The sequence below is a fragment of the Panicum hallii genome, chromosome 1 (genome assembly GCF_002211085.1).
Source record: "Panicum hallii strain FIL2 chromosome 1, PHallii_v3.1, whole genome shotgun sequence".
Taxonomy (NCBI): domain Eukaryota; kingdom Viridiplantae; phylum Streptophyta; class Magnoliopsida; order Poales; family Poaceae; genus Panicum; species Panicum hallii.
Genome location: NC_038042.1, coordinates 53,278,751 through 53,291,204, shown reverse-complemented (window position 1 = coordinate 53,291,204; position 12,454 = coordinate 53,278,751). Strand labels below are relative to the sequence as shown.

Here is a 12,454-nt window from a genome sequence, read left to right as displayed (position 1 = left end):
TTGCTGGCTGACATATAATCCTAATATCAAATCCCCCTTGTTGAGCCGCCTCACAAAAAAGTCTATCGCTTGGAGAGATATGAGGTTTAGCGTTGTCTTGCTGAATGTATATGATCTTTCCCAAATCCTCTCGCGGCCATTTGTCATGAATAGCCGGTATAACCTTTTCGATCATAAACTCTCTCATCACGTCCTTGTCGACCGAGTCAATTGGCTTCATCTCAATTGTACCTGCTGGTCGGTTGACACTAGATCTTTGGGCTGCAACATATTTCACTAATGGGAAGCAACCGATTTTGCCATCAAAAGTGCAATTCCCATTGGAGTCGAACCTTGGTCGAGCTATAGCAGTCAAAAACATAACTCTAGGAATATGATTCTTATGTTTGCTTGTCCGTAATGGATGGTGCTCACCAGGGGGACCATAGTACCTTAGAGTGCTCTTTGTGATGTTAAACCATTTCTCATCAATATAAACATAATCGAATAGCCCCTGGAACATAGGATCGTGTGGTATGCTTGTTGCGTCAAGCATACGTAGGCACCAACTGAGCCGAGCGTTTTTGTTCTCATCTGTCAAGAAAGGCTTCAAGGTGTTTGAGACACGCTTTATTTCACCTGCTTTTTTCATCCGGTGGAACTTGGTTATACTTATGTGTAGGTGACGAGCCGCATCTCCCATTGTGGCACGTTCTGAGATGGGAACGCTGCTAAGTGCTGATACATCACACTCTTGCTTCTTGCGTCCGCACCTATTCTTCTTCCGATTTGAAACATCTACGGGGCGACCCTGATCCAAGCAAGCTTTTCCTCTCCGCCAGATTCTTTGCACTGTTCGCACACTTACAGAGTATAATGCAGCGACCTCAGCTGTCTCATGGCCTACCAAATCACCTTTTTTAGCCATCCCCAACAATGAATCAAATATTAACCTTCCTTTCTCGGAACTAACTTCTTGATGCCTATGTGCATTTCCTTGAACAACCTCATCATTTAAATCAATATTAAGCAGTGCTCTTTGACTTGGATTGCTTGGATTAGTTGTGGAAGGTAATGGAGATGTTCCATGCTGCAGGGAAGGGGATCTCGTCCTTGGCGACAACATTACTCTGCTTAATGGAGATATGAATAGTGGCATGGTCACATGAGGGGACTTTCTTATCCTGCTCATTTGCTCTCCTTGCTGAGAATCTTGTTCTGCTTCCACTCTTTGACCATGATTGCTTATCTCGGTCGTGGAAGCCAATGGTGATGTCCTATGTTGCGCAGAAGAAGACTTTATCCTTGGAGATATGAACAATGGCCTGATCACGTGAGGAGACTTTCTTTTCTTGCTAGTTTGCCCTCCTTGAGAATTTAGCAATCCTTGAATGGCCCTGCATACCCGAGAATCAATTAAGCTATGAGGGAACAAGTAATGCATAATTTAACATGAAAAAACTACTATTGAAATGTGTAACAGAGAAAAAGGATGGGACAATATTACTGTAGAATAACAAGTTGGCAAGCTGAAACTAACAACAAAAACAAATTGTAAAAATGTGGTTCTCACCTTGTATGCACGGTGGGAACTAAAACAGCAGTTGGCAAGCTTGGACTTCCACTCGACGAGGGGGCTGGACCAGAAAACAACCCCATTGGTGGTGCACTGCTGCCAATCTCCCCTTCCTTGACTATGTTCACCAACTCCTCACGCCGGCGCGCAGCTGTTTCAGAGAGGCACTTGAGGCTGCTCTTGGGTTGACGATTAGGCAACAACGGAGGGACAAAGGTTTTACGACGCCCCATGAGGAAACTCTGACAAAGCTGCTAAAGTCAAAATGTGTTGGAATTAGAAAGTTAATCATACAATATTGTAATCATACAATATTGTTTTACGACGCCCCATGAGGAAGTTATTCTTTCAGAAGTAACAATGATAATTGCTTGCATCCTGAAAGACAGGCTCTGAATATGCATCCAGAATATGCTCTGAATATTGCAGAACTTTCCTGACCTTGAGAAATACTCAGTTATGGTCCATCAATTTCAATTCTCGAGTAAGATTATTCACTCTTTTCACTTTAATCTTCAGTCCTTCCCTCCCCTATCAGCTTGATTAGGTGATCTGTCTAATAATGGGTTCCAAAAGAATGTCTGTGTCGGCTTGGAGTATCAGCCAAAGAATTGCAGCAGTGTTAGCTGCTGGTTTGAAATTTGGCTCACCTGACTATGCTAGAGAGATGACAACAACTCGACGGGTCCCCTGCGAGAGAGCTAGAGACGAAACATTATGCCGGGGTCAACTCAAGGGATGGCAGCGGCACCTCGTCGCTGCTCGTGACGAGTCTGCCGAGAAGAGGGAGCGCAGCTACCTGCAGGAGAAGGACGGATGGGGATGCCGATGCCGCCTGCAGAGAGCAGAGAGCCGAAGAGGTCTGAGGGTCGAGGTGCGGCAGGACGCCCGCCGGAGGAGGCGCGCGGGCTCAAGAAGCAGCAGCTGCAGGAGGAAGAAGAGGGAGAAGCCAGGACGGCAAACACACCAGCGAATCGCGCAGTGCCGGAGCTGTGGAGGTGAGACGAGGAGCTACGGAGGACCGCGCAGTGCCGGACCTCCGCTGGCCACCACCGGTGACGCTACGTCGTCTCCTCTCTCTCGCCGCGGGGGTGGCTGCTACCGGCACCGCGGATAAGGACCCCAAGAGTCAGGGCCAGCGTCAGGGGCGTCCGGGCACGGTGGGGGAGCGGCCTCGTCGGGTGGCTGCACGGGAGGTGGCGGCGCCGCCCGGGATCTCGGTGAGGACGGCGCCGCTCGGGGAGATCGGCAATGTCCGGGCGTGTTAGGGGTAAATCTGAAGGGCAAATCGGTCATTTTGCTGTTACCTTAATTTTTTCAAATATGTTTGAAACGACAAGCTTTAGGAAACGGAGGGAGTAGCGCACAGGACGGCTGCGCCCCCCTCATTCCGCATAAGCCCTCGGCCGCGTAGCGTCCCGGTCCAATAATGCGCTGGTCAATGTTGGAAATTCCTTAATTCTAGCAAAGCAAAGCGCCGGTGGATGGGCAAGCCGACGCTGAGAATGCAGCAAGTGAGGCGAGCGCCGCCGCGACAGGGACCATCGTTCTCTAATTGAATTGGGTAAGGAGCGGTGAGAGGAACCATGGAAAAACGCAGAATAACAAGACAAACGGCGAGAACTCGCGAAGGCTCGGGCAAATACTAGCGCCCTCTAAGTCAGGGAAGGGAGGCCGCATGAGATGGGCGATGAGGCAGCGGCTATGGTACGGCGGGCGGCGAATGGCGCCGTAGGCAGAGGGAGGCGTCAGGCGTGGGTAGCCTAGCGAGCGGAGGCCGGAGGCTGGCATCAACGTCCGAGCCTTTCCACGACTCTAGCCGTTGGCTCAGGATCGAACGGACGAGATTTGGAGACGACGTGGTCTAAAATGATCCGGTTTGAGCTTAGACTGTCTCCAGCGATATCCTCCAAATCCCATCCTCTACATCCTTCATTTACAGAATTCTCTACAAGATTCTCTTCTCTATATCTCATTTCTCTCCAACAACGTTCTCTAAATCTCGTTCTCTATACATTAAACCCTATATTAGAAACGTATTTTGTTCCAAATTTTTGTACGTACGTATTTATCATACCTCAAACGCTATGGACATATTTTATTTTTATTTAATTCAGTGTTTGAAACGTAAAGAAAAAATAGAGAAGAGGAGAGAGAATCTCTATATATAGAGGAAACCTGTAGTGTTCTCTATTTTAGAGGACCATTTAGAGAACGCTGCTGGAGCAATAGAGAACGAAATCTTTCTCTATATATATATAGAGTAGAGAACGCTTTACAGGCTAGCGATGGAGACAGCCTTAGAATCCGTGTTTAGAAGATGTCAGGTGGCCGGCGGTGTTTGTGTTCTGCCGGAATCCATCACGTCATCTACCCGTCCTCGCTGTCGCCGCGGTACCCGATGTCTCGTGCCTCTCCGTCTCTCGACGAGGCCATTTCAGCTACAGTGTAGTACAGTTTTGAAGCATTCGACGAGAGAGAGAAAAAAATACAAAACCGGATTCTCGCAGCACGCGAGGCGAGGTGCTGCAGCTCCAGGACCAGAGGAGGAATGTCTGCCGGCACTATTTTATTTACACTTTACAGCGGAGGTGGGCCATGCTGTTCAGCAGTGGGACTGTGGACGGACGACTCGCGCGTCTGGCTGGTGGTGGTAATTCGGCCCAATGGAGAAAGTAATCCTCCTATAGCTGGGCCAGGAAAGCTGTTTTTTACCCTCTTTGCAAGCAGGCCCAGGTGATAGAGTCATGCTGGCCATATTTATGTGCACGTTCCGCGTCGACGAGCTGCCGTGGACCGTGCACGGAGGAGAGTGCCGGAACGTAGCCGTTGAAGGAAGAGACGCTCGTGTCGTCGGCTAGTCTTTGTACTACTACTACTCTGCTACTGACGCGGGAGGGGCACCCTTGCAGAAAGCCGGCGATGCCTCTGCACGGCTGCAGGATTCCGCTGCCGGCGACCTGTCGTACCACCCACGCATGTGACTCGCTGTACCGTCGTCCCCCGTACCCCAAAAAGGAAAAGAAAAACAGAAAATCGTGCCGTCACCCGCGGACACCAAGCACGCCTCATCGTGACGCTCGTCCTCCTTGCTCCCTTGGGGTTGGGGACACGGTGAAAAGGCTCAAAAACAAAGGGGAAAAAAACGGCCGGGCGGCGCGTTCCGACCGACGGCGACGGAGGGACCGACGGTCCGGTCAGGCTCGCGCGTGCGCGTCATCGCTGTCGTGCGAAGGCGCGCGGCGGAAGCATTGACCGACCGGCTGACTCCCCCGAGCCGTGCTGGACGAGGAGAGGTCACGGGTCAATTGTCGCGAGCTGCCACGGCTGAAAAAGAAAAGAGGCGAAAAGAAACTGCAAGTCGCGAGATCTCCCATCGGCATTCCATTCCGAATCAGCGTGTCGGGCGACCACGGGGGTCGGGGATGACGTGGCGCGCTGCGCTGCCCGTGTGGACGGCGGCAAAGCCGTTCACACGTCACACCCAAGGCGTGGCGGCGTGTGAAACGGTGAATTTGGATGCGCCGAGGAGGTCGCGAGGCGTCAGAGAGACGAGACGATGGGAGGCACGGGAAGAACCCGACGGCCGCTAGCGCTGGCGTCCTGCGGCATGCAGGCGGCTGTCTGACTACTCCGGGTGCTTTCAGCGCGCGCGCGCGCGCGGGCGGCCCCCCAGCCCCACCCGACGCGGTCTCGCCTTCCACATTCACCAGCACGTACGCGTCTCCTTTATGTACTCGCGCCACACCTGGGAACATGAAATCTGACGGCGCGCGGGGAGCTGGAGGAGAGGGTGGGTGCTGCTGCCGCAGCGGGGGCGCTCGGGGGGACGACCGGACGAGGAAGACAGCCCGTCGTCGCGCGCGGCTGGAACGCGGCGTCTCCGCCGAAGCGCCGGCAACAGCGCGGGGCCACTACCACCGCTGGCTGCATCCCTCCCTCAGCACCGGGCAGCGCAAGCTTAGGACGGAGAGCTCCGTCGGCCGCGGCAGCAAGGTCGGTCGTCCCTCGTCTCCTCTTCTTCTGCATTCCACGTCATGCTCTGCTACCGAAGCATGATCGACGCCATGGCTCCGTTCGAGGCTGCCGTAGAATAGCAACAGCACTGGCGCCCTCAACGGCTCAATGTCCGTCGTGTAACCAATGAGTCGTTTTCACCAGGGGAGAAGGATCATCAGTGCGAACATGCAGAGCCAGGCCCCTGGGTCCGAACCGGGGCGAGCTCCTGCGAAAAGGAAGCAGAGAAGGCCGGCCGGCGACGGCGAAACCGACGACGACGGCGACGATGAGCGGAGGAGGAAGGTCCGCGGCCTGCTGCGGGACTTCTTCGAGCAGCAGCTCCGCCTGGACGTGCAGCGGCACGAGACGATGGAGCGGCACGCGCGGGAGCGTCTCTTCTTCGAGGAGCAGTGGCGGCAGTCGATGCAGCGGATGGAGCGGGAGCGGCTGGTGCTGGAGCGGGCGTGGATGGAGCGCGAGGAGCAAAGGAGGATGAGGGAGGAGGCCAGGGCCGAGAGGAGGGATCAGCTCCTGACAAGCTTGCTGACCAGGCTCTTGCATGGAGATCTGTAGGGAGGTAGTTGGCTAGGATTAGCACAGGTTATAGTTGTTGGCTAGGATTGCTTTGTTCATTCATCTTTACATGAAAAATAATTCTGGGTGAGTGCAGGTGAATGTGAATCAGTAGAATTGTTAAGATCTAGGGAATCAGGTAGTGGTATGTTAGAATATGATGTCGTCAGAGGCTTTCTGAAAATGATGTATTTCCTGCTGGAAATCATGGAAACCAACAGCGAGTGGAGAGCAAAACTGAACACATGTGCAAATCGGAATATAAATATTTCTGCCTAGAACTGTCTAGAGTACAGCGCTACAACCACAGAGGACCAGACGGATAGGTGACAGATCAATCTGGGCAATTGGTGTTAGTAGGAAACCATGCATGACCAATATACTGTAGAGCCTACAATACTTGTGAACATACACTGTCTGTCCTCACTGTTCAGTTTTTTCTGTATTATACCTCTGCGTATCATCCTCATAATCGGTATCACTATCTCGCGAGCCATCTGAACCGATGCTATGGCTTTCCTGCATCATAGAACCCGTAAAACTGTCCAATACATAAGGTTCAATTATTTTCCAGAACGAGTCGGCATTGCTTCCCTGAAAACCTATCCAAAAGAATCTCCCTTTCCTCTTCACTTTGCATGTTAAAGACTGTGTTTGCAAGGAGTTCACAATTCTTTCAACACCATCAACGTTCCCACCACTGACCTTAAGAACAATATCACCTGATTGGAGTCTGAAGCCCCCAAACATGAACCAATATGCCAGAACACGTGGGGATAACCATCGATGGACAAGCTTTGGGAGAACTGGCTGGCCTTTCAGAAAGAACTGATCTGCAAAGAAACCAAAATGTGCATGGGGTATGGATGAAAATTGATAAGGGATCTCACTGTCATCATTGAGTGATCTGCATGCTGAAGGAAGCCATTCAAAGAAACGTTCATGAATGTGTGCCCTTAGAACTGAATGAGAATTATAATCTTCTTGGAACTTAAAGTTGACGATGTGAACCCCTTTCCGTGCATGAGATTCTATTTGAGTGCCTCCAAGTAGCAAACCGATCAAAATCTCACGCTGCTCTTCATCCAACTTCATGCTCACAGGTTTTGGCGGCTTGACAACTTTCTTGCTAGTGAGGAGACCACTTTGAAGTTTTTCGAAAGAGTCCACTGGTACATCATACTTTTTTTTACACATTAAATCATAAATGCTTTCAGCTTTCTGATAGTCCTCTGCGGAAAGATACCCTCTAAGCATGATGTTGCAAGACTTGGCATTAGTACCTATGGTCCCATTTTTATGCATTTCACCAAAGATCTCCTCGGCTTTAGCAATATTTCCAATCCTCACCAATGACTCCAGATAGATGGTGTACAAAATTCTATTTGGACGACACCGGCCAAGGCATTTTGTGAATGTCTGCTCCAATTTTTCATGCATATCAAGATCTAGATACATATACATCATGTTAATAAATGCTGGCATCAGATGTTTCATATGGCTTTCAACAAACTCATCCATGAGTTTTTCTGCGGTATCTATCTCTCTAGCTTTTGTCATTATCTCAATTATCTTATGATACGATGCAACATTGGGAGGTACATTCCGACCTTTCATTTCCTTGAATATTTCAAGGGATTTCATAGGCTCACCAGTGCGTGCATAAAGCTCCATTCGGCAGATATAAGCCTGAGCAGGGAGCTCACAACCACTCTGAAGAAGCCTATACCATGTTGCCTCTGTTTCTTTAATATCACCTTCCTTGGAGAAGGCCCTCATCAGTGACACCAGCACATCAGTAGTCTCCTCACACCCCGCTCGCTTCATCTCATCCCTAAGAGCTTCGATCCTGTCTCTATCAATGACATCTTGATAGCTGTGAATCCAGATAAGCCCCACAAAAACATCCTTGTGCACTGCAAGATTGCTCGTGACTATATTGTGATAAACAAACTCAGCCTGCTTGAGATTGTGCTTCGCCGTGCCTCCTGTCTTGCTCACAAGTGCACGGAACACTGAATTGTGCAGGTTAAGGCGAGGCTTGTAGCCACCCATCTGTATCATCTGGTTGTAGATGGTGCATGCCTCCTCAAGACAACGCCCCCCTGGCACGCTGAGATATGCAACGACCAATATGTGGAAGGTGGATTCGGCAGGCACTCGGCCTTGCTTCACCATCGCATCGAACACCTCTCGGCACTTCTCAACCTTGCCTTCTCTGGCTAGGCAATCGGACACCCTTGTCGCTAGCGCAAAGTTGAAGCGGTACCAGTGCTGCCGTACCATCCAGCTGTACACCTGAAAGTGAAAGCAATTATCGAATCATCCATATGTCAAGCTTCTCTGTCTTCACAACTATGTCAATTCGTCGAACAGTCCGTGAGCAAGAACTGTAACTCTTAAGCATACATTTATATATCAAGAGTAAGGGGCAGTTGATCGAAATGGGAGGGAGGTAGCAGCTTGAAGCACTGAATACTGACCCGGAACGCGGCGTCGTTGTTGCGGATGCGGAGGCAGTGGACGGCGATGTAGGTGGCGTCGTCCTGGGTGATCCACTTGCGCTGGGCGTTGAGGATGCGGGTGAAGGTGGAGTGCTTGTAGGCGGGGAGCTCCTTGCAGAGCCAGGCGATCCTCGACCGTCTCCACTGCTCCGGCAGCTCCTCGAGCTCGAACACCTGCAGTTCGGGGGACCTCACCGCGTCCCTCTCTTCGGCCGCCGCCGCCCACGCCTCGCCCTGGAACAGGCCCGCCCCGACCTCCTCCTCCGCTTCGTCGCCCTCGTCGTCTGACTCCTGCACGAGGGCCTCCAGCGCCGACGCGGCCCTTGGGCGCGAGATGGCGAGGCGGCGCGGGAGAAGCGGCGGGGCGGCGAGCCGAACGGCGGGAGGAAAGGAGGCGAAGGGGAGCGACAGTGCGAGAGGGCATCGCAGCGACGGGGATGGAGCGCCGCAGGCGCAGGGAGAGGCCGAGGCCATTAACGAATCGACGGCGAGCACCGGAAGCTTTGCTGCTCACCAGTCACCGCTGCACGCAGCAGCCTAATCTTTCCGCGGAACGAGGGAGTAACATTGGATTGGTCCCTCCAGGAGTCCGTGCAATCTTGTCCGTCACTCTCCATCTGGACGCTTCATAATGAAAAGATTTGTCACTGTCAGTGTCACGGCCAGTGGCATTTCCATTTTTGCAAAATTTTACGACAATCCATCCAAATTCGTCCAATCTTTATATTTCCTTTTTCACCTTTGAATAGCACGGCTGACGCCCATGTGATTTGCCCCAAAACAGGCCAAATGTTTGCGGGAATTTAGATAAAATAAATTAACGAAAACATGCCACTAAAGTGCAGATGGCAACAGTCTTCCAAAACTGGGATTTGAAGAAGAGAAAGTTCACTTTGCAAGCAGGTCAAATCACAAATCCACGAAATTTGAGCCTTTATTTCATTGTTTTGCTGAAATCTACATTGTACACATGATGTAAACGTAAAACTGAGAAGCAGAACTACAGCTACTCCGCATACCCGTTACATGAGATTCAAATCAGGTTACCACACAATACAATTTATTTGTTAATCTTTCGACTCCGATGAACTCAACAAAAACACTATCCGGGTGTGTCACGTTTTATTGTGTTCTCACTCGCGCTTCTTGTTCTTGGCATAGTAGCTCTCTATGGTAGAAAACCAATTCCACTGGAAACAAAGCGCTGCAAACCGCATGAGTCCAGCGCCAATCACCTCTAGGAATGCCATTACCGGGGAGCTCTGCGGGGATAAACCAGCAGTGGCTACGGCCAACATTGCGCCCTCAAAGTTGCAGGGGACAATAAACTTCCCCGATTTGATGCCGTCCAGAGCCTTCTTTGCAACATCATTGGCCTTCATTCCACCAGATGAACCCGCAATGATGTTCGTCAATTCTGGCCTCCTCTTATGCTCTGGAACCAGACAAAGAACAAGTTCAGCATCCAGTAACAAAAAGTGCAGAGGGTGTCTTCAGAACATGAGGGATGCCAGGTATAGTGAAAAATGTTCTCCCTTCATTCCAATTTTTGCTGGTGCACTCGTGAAAATGATACTATTGAACATATGCTCAATGAAGCAAATTAGAGAGTAATAGCAACAATTTTTGGTCTATGATTTTCAGTGTACTAATTTGCAAGCAAGTGTAAGTGCTAAACCAATCAATAGCTTTCATCAGGTGCTGGAGTGAGTGATAGCCAATATATTCATCATATATAGCTTTGAAATTTTAAAGGATGCCAAGTTCAAAAGTTTCAGTGCAAATAGAAGAGGGTAACTCAGGCATTTGATGGCCTCACTTGTTAGTGGCTACTAAAGCAGAGTTGAACTAAAATCAATACGCAATTGGCCAGTTCATAAGCAACACATACCCTCTTCCAAACCCGGAGTCTCAGTGTCAGGAGGGAAGATTAGCGAGACATGAATGTTGTCCGTAATGACCTCATGCTGCAGCGCCTCCCCCAATCCCCGAAGCGCAAACTTGCTCGCTGAGTACGCAGTGTACCCATAGATACCAACCTGCAGCAAAGATGTTTACAGACAATGGGATTAATCACCCAAGCACGCAGCATTACATCGAACGCCTTAGCTGCAAGGTGGACGAAGCACCGAAGAATCGGGGTGAACATCATCTACCTGACCGGCCTGCGAGGACATGATCGCGATGGACCCAGGGAGGCGCGTCTCGCGGGTGCGCGCCTTCATGGCAGGGAGCGCGGCCTTGATGAGGTGGAAGGTGCCCATGAGGTTGATGTCCACCATCCACTTGATCTCCTCCATGTCCTGCCGCTCGAGCTCCTCCGGCACGAACACGCCGTGGTTGCAGACCAGGACGTCGACGGGCCCGGCCTCCCGAAGCGCGCGCGCCACGGCGTCCGCGTCCCGCACGTCGGCCGCGAGGACGCCGACGTCGCCGCGGCCGGACTCGCGCTGGATGGCGGCGCGCGCCTCCTCGAGGCGGGCGAGGTTGCGGGCCAGGATGGAGACCCGCGCGCCCTCCCGCGCCGCGGCCGTGGCCATGGCGAGGCCGATGCCGCTGGACCCGCCCGTGATGAGTACGTGGCGGCCCTTGAGCGGGACGCGCGCGGCGCGGGGGCGCGCCAGGAAGGCGAGCGCGGCCAGGAGGCCGACGGGCGGGACCAGCAGGAGGAGGAGCGCCGCGGCCATGGCGGCGGGAGGTCTGTTGGCTGGTGCTAGCGCTGAACTTGCCGGGACGGTGGTGGAGTGCGGGGCTGGATCGGGGTGGCGGGGTTAAAGAAGGCGACGGGGCGGCCGTCGGAGTGGACCCGGCGGGATGCGACGAGGTGGTCAGATCTGGGAAGGACGGCGAGACCGTGGCGTTGAAAGGAGGGACGGGAGCAGCGGGGCACACTCGCCTGGACTCTGCGCGGTCGCGCCTGCCAAGTAGGAGGAGGCAGGCCGGCGGGGAACGGAGAATCTGGAGCTGGCCGATCACGACCGGGCGACGGTTCCATGTTGGATGGAAAGTTTCGAAGTTTGCAGATAGCCAGATAGGTTATGCCCTTTTGCCTTGCTTTGTCAGCGAAAATTTAAAGCTCATCTCGCAAATTCGTGCAATTTCGCTTTTTACTGGTCAGACACGGTACGTCTTTTTCAGCCTTGTTCAAATTAATTACTATGGTCACACTAATTTGGTGGTTTTTCTCGTACTCTGCAAACAGGAGGTTTTATGAGTGTACTCCAAGTGAAGAATGTAATAAAAATTTTATAAGTCTAAGAACCAAACCACTGCCCTTTAGCATTGACTTTTCTTTTTGAACTGCTTTCACGCTGAAATTTGATTCACCGATTGTAATCAATGGAAATGACTACGACGTATTGTACTTCCTCATAAGGACTTACAAGTACATGATATAGGCAAGCAATTTCATATATTGTCTCGTACAATACCACTTACGCAGTGAGCTTGTGAGAGAAGAGTGAGGTGATAGTAATAGGTCATTCTTTCACTAAAGAGCTATCTCCTTGATCAATCTTAAGGCTACGAGACTACTCATCTATCATTATACAAGTTGTGGTTATTGTACAACTTATATTACATCCTTTCCCTATGTACAAATTAAAGAATTGTATAGTTACTATGGAACTACTTAAACCACAGCCTATCTATACAGGCTGTATATTAAACCGTCCCAATATTTATATGCTAACATTTGAGACCATTGTGTTAGTCGAACCAGTAAAACTACCCTTGTCCCCTTGCCCTAAAGTCTCGATAAACCCTCCAGCAAGCATGTCTTACGACCGGTGTATGGCCCATCCTCCTAAACCAATATAATCCA

The 12,454-nt window shown here is 51.3% G+C and overlaps 3 protein-coding genes across 3 annotated transcripts; 1 reads left to right on the top strand and 2 right to left on the bottom strand.

Moving 5' to 3' along the window:
• Nucleotides 1-5,116: 5,116 nt before the first annotated feature.
• Nucleotides 5,117-6,318, top strand: LOC112881399. Its single transcript, XM_025946065.1, has 2 exons — nucleotides 5,117-5,551; nucleotides 5,717-6,318. The coding sequence occupies exons 1-2, from the start codon at nucleotides 5,312-5,314 to the stop codon at nucleotides 6,125-6,127; spliced, it is 651 nt and encodes a 216-aa protein (XP_025801850.1). The 5' UTR covers nucleotides 5,117-5,311; the 3' UTR covers nucleotides 6,128-6,318.
• A 38-nt stretch (nucleotides 6,319-6,356) lies between these two features.
• Nucleotides 6,357-9,217, bottom strand: LOC112881372 (pentatricopeptide repeat-containing protein OTP51, chloroplastic). The gene is made up of 2 exons (XM_025946031.1): nucleotides 8,611-9,217; nucleotides 6,357-8,425 (listed from the first exon to the last, which is right to left on the bottom strand). The coding sequence occupies exons 1-2, from the start codon at nucleotides 9,103-9,105 to the stop codon at nucleotides 6,551-6,553; spliced, it is 2,370 nt and encodes a 789-aa protein (XP_025801816.1). The 5' UTR covers nucleotides 9,106-9,217; the 3' UTR covers nucleotides 6,357-6,550.
• Nucleotides 9,218-9,538: 321 nt separating this feature from the next.
• On the bottom strand, nucleotides 9,539-11,876 carry LOC112881390 (3-dehydrosphinganine reductase TSC10A-like). The gene is made up of 3 exons (XM_025946054.1): nucleotides 10,788-11,876; nucleotides 10,523-10,670; nucleotides 9,539-10,066 (listed from the first exon to the last, which is right to left on the bottom strand). The coding sequence occupies exons 1-3, from the start codon at nucleotides 11,316-11,318 to the stop codon at nucleotides 9,765-9,767; spliced, it is 981 nt and encodes a 326-aa protein (XP_025801839.1). The 5' UTR covers nucleotides 11,319-11,876; the 3' UTR covers nucleotides 9,539-9,764.
• Between the last annotated feature and the right edge of the window lie 578 nt (nucleotides 11,877-12,454).

Bases quoted from the DNA above. Each gene is read 5' to 3' on its own strand.
- LOC112881372 (XM_025946031.1), bottom strand. From the start codon at position 9,105: ATGGCCTCGGCCTCTCCCTGCGCCTGCGGCGCTCCATCCCCGTCGCTG. The intron at 8,426-8,610 runs GTCAGTATTCAG...TTTCACTTTCAG, and splicing joins ACAACGACGCCGCGTTCCGG to GTGTACAGCTGGATGGTACG.
- LOC112881390 (XM_025946054.1), bottom strand. From the start codon at position 11,318: ATGGCCGCGGCGCTCCTCCTCCTGCTGGTCCCGCCCGTCGGCCTCCTG. The intron at 10,671-10,787 runs GTAGATGATGTT...TCTTTGCTGCAG, and splicing joins TGTCCTCGCAGGCCGGTCAG to GTTGGTATCTATGGGTACAC. The intron at 10,067-10,522 runs GTATGTGTTGCT...GTCTGGTTCCAG, and splicing joins GACTCCGGGTTTGGAAGAGG to AGCATAAGAGGAGGCCAGAA.
- LOC112881399 (XM_025946065.1), top strand. From the start codon at position 5,312: ATGAAATCTGACGGCGCGCGGGGAGCTGGAGGAGAGGGTGGGTGCTGC. The intron at 5,552-5,716 runs GTCGGTCGTCCC...CGTTTTCACCAG, and splicing joins CCGTCGGCCGCGGCAGCAAG to GGGAGAAGGATCATCAGTGC.